Below are 4,332 nucleotides of genomic sequence, written 5' to 3'. Positions count from 1 at the left end.
CAGCCAAGCTCCTTGTTCCCATGCAGTGTGTGTATAAGGACAGCAAAGGATGGACTGCCCCTCCCCCTGCATGTTAGGCAGCCTAGCAGTCAGTGTGAAGGCAGCAGGACTGACGGGCTCCCAGGGGCACCTGGGTAATGCTGCAGGTGTGGCCAGCTGATCCCCTGCGGAGACAGTAAAGATTAAGAGGATCATACACTGTGTCCAGCGCTGTGCTGGGAGAAGTCTGGACCCAGAGCCAAGGTGGTGAGAAACCTCTGGAAGGAAGAAACACTCCTAACTTACAAGGGAAGGAAAGTAGAGGAGAGACAGGCACAGGCAGGCAGACAGACAGACAGACTGGCTGACTGACTGACTGACAGACAGACAGAGGTAAAGATAGATGCATCAGCTGGGCCCAGCAACTTCTAGCAGGCAGGCTACTCTTGGGACTATCCATATCTAATGAGCTCGACAGTGGCTGCCTCCACTGTGCCCGTGGCTGTGACGGCTTCCAAGAAGGAGTCTCCAGGTAGATGGGGCCTCGGAGAGGATCCAACAGGTATGATTTTTCTGGAAGTGAGGTCTTGGCCCCTGGGGAAGAGAGTACAAGCAGTAGGTTCAGGGAGCCATGAGCGAGCTTGAGCCACGTAGCCCCAGCCCCAGGGCTGGGGCAAGTATGAGGGTCTGCTGGCAACCCCAAAGTCTAGAAACTCAGAGACCAGCAGAGCAAGACCCAACCATGGAGCTGCTGAAGAAGGAGATGGGTGCTCTTGGGACACAGAGAGATCCTCTCGACATGTCTCATGAGAGGCTGCAGCCATCCACAGGGGAGGAATGGGGCTGGGAAGGCAGAGGCAGCATGGATGTCTGACTGGAAATAGGCCATGGAGGAAAGAAAGAGGTGAAGGGATGGGGACAGAGGTTAGGATGCCATAGTGAGGAAGCTGCTGTTTCCAGTGGGAGTCACATGGGCAGATCTAGTTTGGGGAATGTGGGAACCTACGGACAAGGCTGGTGGGGGGAGGATAGCGGGAAGGGAGGGTGACTAGGGGACGGAGTGGGTAGCCATCTCAGTCCAGCCCTGCCTCCCCGCTCAGGTGTGGGCCCCTCGCTCCAGTGCCGAGTGTGTGGGGACAGCAGCAGTGGGAAGCATTACGGTATCTATGCCTGCAATGGCTGCAGTGGCTTCTTCAAGAGGAGTGTGAGACGAAGGCTCATCTACAGGTGCCACAGCTCTGCCTGCCGTCCTGCCCCGGTGTGCCTAGCATGGGTGGAGGGGGTTCAGGGGAAGGTGAGACTAGGGCAAAAATGTCCCAAGTTAAGGCCGAGAGTCAGGGCATGGCAATGTCCCCCAGGAGCTCGTGTCCTCTGCAGGTGCCAAGTCGGGGCTGGAATGTGCCCAGTGGATAAGGCCCATCGAAACCAGTGTCAGGCCTGCCGGCTGAAGAAGTGCTTACAAGCAGGCATGAACCAAGATGGTGAGTGGTGGGCACAGTGAGGCGGGAAAGGTGGGAGAGAAAGTGGCATCACTGCCAAGGGGCAAGGAGGGGGTGTCCTGAGTCTCCCTGCCTTCCAAGCTGTGCAGAATGAGCGCCAACCCCGAAGTATGGCTCAGGTCCACCTGGATGGCATGGAAACAGGCAATGAATCCGGACCAGAACCGGTGGTGGCCTCCCCTGCCCTAGTAGGGCCCAGTTCCCGGGGCCCCACATCTGTGTCTGCATCCAGAGCCATGGGCCACCACTTTATGGCCAGCCTCATCACTGCCGAAACATGTGCTAAGCTGGAGCCAGAGGATGGTAAGTGGGAGGGCAGTGGGCATGGGTCCTCACACCCGGCTTCCGAGGAGCAGCCACTGAGGTCTGAACCTCCTTCCTTCATAGCTGAAGAGAATATTGATGTCACCAGCAATGACCCTGAGTTTCCTGCATCCCCCTGCAGTCTGGATGGCATCCATGAGACATCAGCTCGCCTGCTCTTCATGGCTGTCAAGTGGGCCAAAAACTTGCCTGTGTTTTCCAACCTGCCTTTCCGGGACCAGGTACACAGCACAGCCTGCCTGCTGGAGCTGGGCCAGGCACAGTCAGCAGTCAGCTTGCGGGGAAACAGGGACCCCTGGGCTGGTGGAGGGAAGAGACTATCACAGTTGACCTCAGGGTACTTGTGTCTCTGAGCTGGGGTGGTTAGGGCAGTGACAGTGGAACTCTCCGAGGGAAGGGTGCTAGCCAGACATTCATAGAGCCTGGAATGGGATGTAGAGTGGGACCCGTGGCTCTCCGGGTTCATTCTTTTCTTCCGTGCAAACTGTCTGGCCTGGAGCAATTCTGTGTAAGACAGGAATCTGCATGCCCTGAACAACAAAGTGACTGACTGTGAGTTCTTTAGAGCACAGGCTCCCTATGATTTCAGGTCTGAGTGTCCCCCAGCCTTTCTATACCTGAAAAAGTGCTCTGAGCTTCTAATGGAGCTGGCAGAGATCTCACAGTGGTCCCGGAGAGAGTGGCGTGGGTGGCCAGGGGTGCTGAGCCCTCAGCCAGGCTATGTGTTTGGAGGGAACAGCTTGGAAGAGTCAGCCAGTCTATTGAACTCTCTCAATGTGACACTCTTGGGCTCATCTTGAGCCTGCCCAGCATCCCTAGACTTATCCCGAATGGTCCAGCCACAGGGCCATTCTGGATAGAATCCATGGAGCATCTGAAAACCTAGGTAACTGAGTCAGAGCCTTTGTAAACAGAGGTCAGGAGGGGCTCTTCTACTCCTGGAGAAGGTGGCAGGCTGGGAGCACTGGGAGCTGTGCACCTGTGTTGACAATTGAGCCCTCTCTGGTCACAGGTGATCTTGCTGGAAGAGGCATGGAACGAGCTTTTCCTTCTTGGAGCCATTCAGTGGTCTCTGCCCCTGGACAGCTGCCCACTGCTGGCACCACCCGAGGCCTCTGGCAGCTCTCAGGGCAGGCTGGCCTTGGCCAGTGCAGAGACCCGCTTCCTGCAGGAAACCATCTCCCGGTTCCGAGCTCTGGCAGTGGACCCCACAGAGTTTGCCTGCCTAAAGGCCCTGGTCCTCTTCAAACCCGGTACTGAGATGGTTGGGAATAAAAAACTGGGAGGCAGATTTCTGGTCACTTCTATCTGCTGGGCTCCTCATCAACCCACCTGGGTGTAGAGGGACAGTCTTCCTTCTGGGAGAGGGGAAGCAGAGAAAGGAGGTGTGGCCTGACAAAATACTTTTGTGGGTGTGGGGTTGAGGCTGGCTTCTGAAAGGGAGCTCACTGGGGCTGCTGCTTCTCCCCAGAAACACGAGGCCTGAAGGATCCCGAGCATGTGGAGGCTTTGCAGGATCAGTCCCAGGTGATGCTGAGCCAGCACAGCAAGGCTCACCACCCCAGCCAGCCTGTGAGGTAACAGCAATGACCCACCTGTCCACCTAGCCTCCGCACTTGCCTCTTTCTTTCCACCTGCCTCTCCGACACCATCTCTGGGCTTTCCTTCTTAGACAGAATAAAGGGCTCAGTCAGCCACAGCTATCCAACATCTCCTGTGGGCCAGACTCCATGCCAGGCCCAGGAGGGCACCAAGAGACAAAGGCTACAGGGATGTTCATCATGGTAGCCACATCAAAGACAAGCATCATCCTGGTCAGGTGTAGAGTGGCTTGTGTCTGAAAGGGTAGCAAATGGCAGGCTTTACATTTTTACTTTCTTGGCAGGGAGGTGGTGGCACATGTCTTTAATCCTAGTACTCGGGAGGTAGAAGTAGGCAGATCCCCGAGTCTGAGGCCAGCCTGGCCTACAGAGCAAGTTCCAGGACAGCCAGGGCTACACAAAGAAACCCGCTCTCCAAAAACAAATAAACAAAAAACTTACTTTTTAAAGATAGGATCTCAGTGTATAGTCTAGATTGGTCTCAAATTCAGTGCTGGGCTTACAGGTGTGCCCTACCAGCCTTTAACAGGGACCATGTGTGTCCATAACAGGATAGGATCTAAACAGAAGAGAAAAATCTTATCTATGAAGGTAAAGAGAGCCCAGCAATACATGTTCTTAGACAGGAGTCCAGTATGGAAGGTTCAAAAGATTCTTGCTGGTAAGAAGGTGGGAGATGAGCCAGAGAGTTACCTTGGAACCAGTAGGACTAGAGCTCAGAATGCCTAATCCAATGAGAGAGGTGAGGGGAACTCCTGAGGTTCTGTGGGAGGAGGCTTTCATGCACAGGACTGGACCCCATGCAGGCTGGTGGGCAGTGTGTACAAAGGGCAGGGCAGTGACTTCCCTGTCTGGGAGATTCCATGACTTGGGGAGTATACAATCTGAGAACTGGAAAGGGACAGATTTGGCATTCAGTTAGAGGAAGG

General features: G+C 55.2%; 1 protein-coding gene across 1 annotated transcript in view; it reads left to right on the top strand.

The window, feature by feature from the left end:
• The first annotated feature begins 231 nt into the window (after nucleotides 1–231).
• Nr2e3 (nuclear receptor subfamily 2 group E member 3) overlaps nucleotides 232–4,332 on the top strand; it is a 7,118-nt gene continuing 3,017 nt past the window's right edge. The window contains exons 1-7 of the mRNA XM_031344767.1: nucleotides 232–541; nucleotides 1,080–1,206; nucleotides 1,357–1,460; nucleotides 1,560–1,781; nucleotides 1,866–2,023; nucleotides 2,815–3,055; nucleotides 3,274–3,379. Of these exons, the coding sequence (XP_031200627.1) occupies nucleotides 445–541; nucleotides 1,080–1,206; nucleotides 1,357–1,460; nucleotides 1,560–1,781; nucleotides 1,866–2,023; nucleotides 2,815–3,055; nucleotides 3,274–3,379 (1,055 nt within the window). The 5' untranslated portion in view covers nucleotides 232–444. The remainder of the gene's footprint in view (nucleotides 542–1,079; nucleotides 1,207–1,356; nucleotides 1,461–1,559; nucleotides 1,782–1,865; nucleotides 2,024–2,814; nucleotides 3,056–3,273; nucleotides 3,380–4,332) is intronic.

This window comes from Mastomys coucha, unplaced genomic scaffold, assembly GCF_008632895.1.
Source record: "Mastomys coucha isolate ucsf_1 unplaced genomic scaffold, UCSF_Mcou_1 pScaffold23, whole genome shotgun sequence".
Classification (NCBI taxonomy): Eukaryota; Metazoa; Chordata; class Mammalia; order Rodentia; family Muridae; genus Mastomys; species Mastomys coucha.
This window is presented reverse-complemented; position numbering and strand designations above follow the sequence as displayed.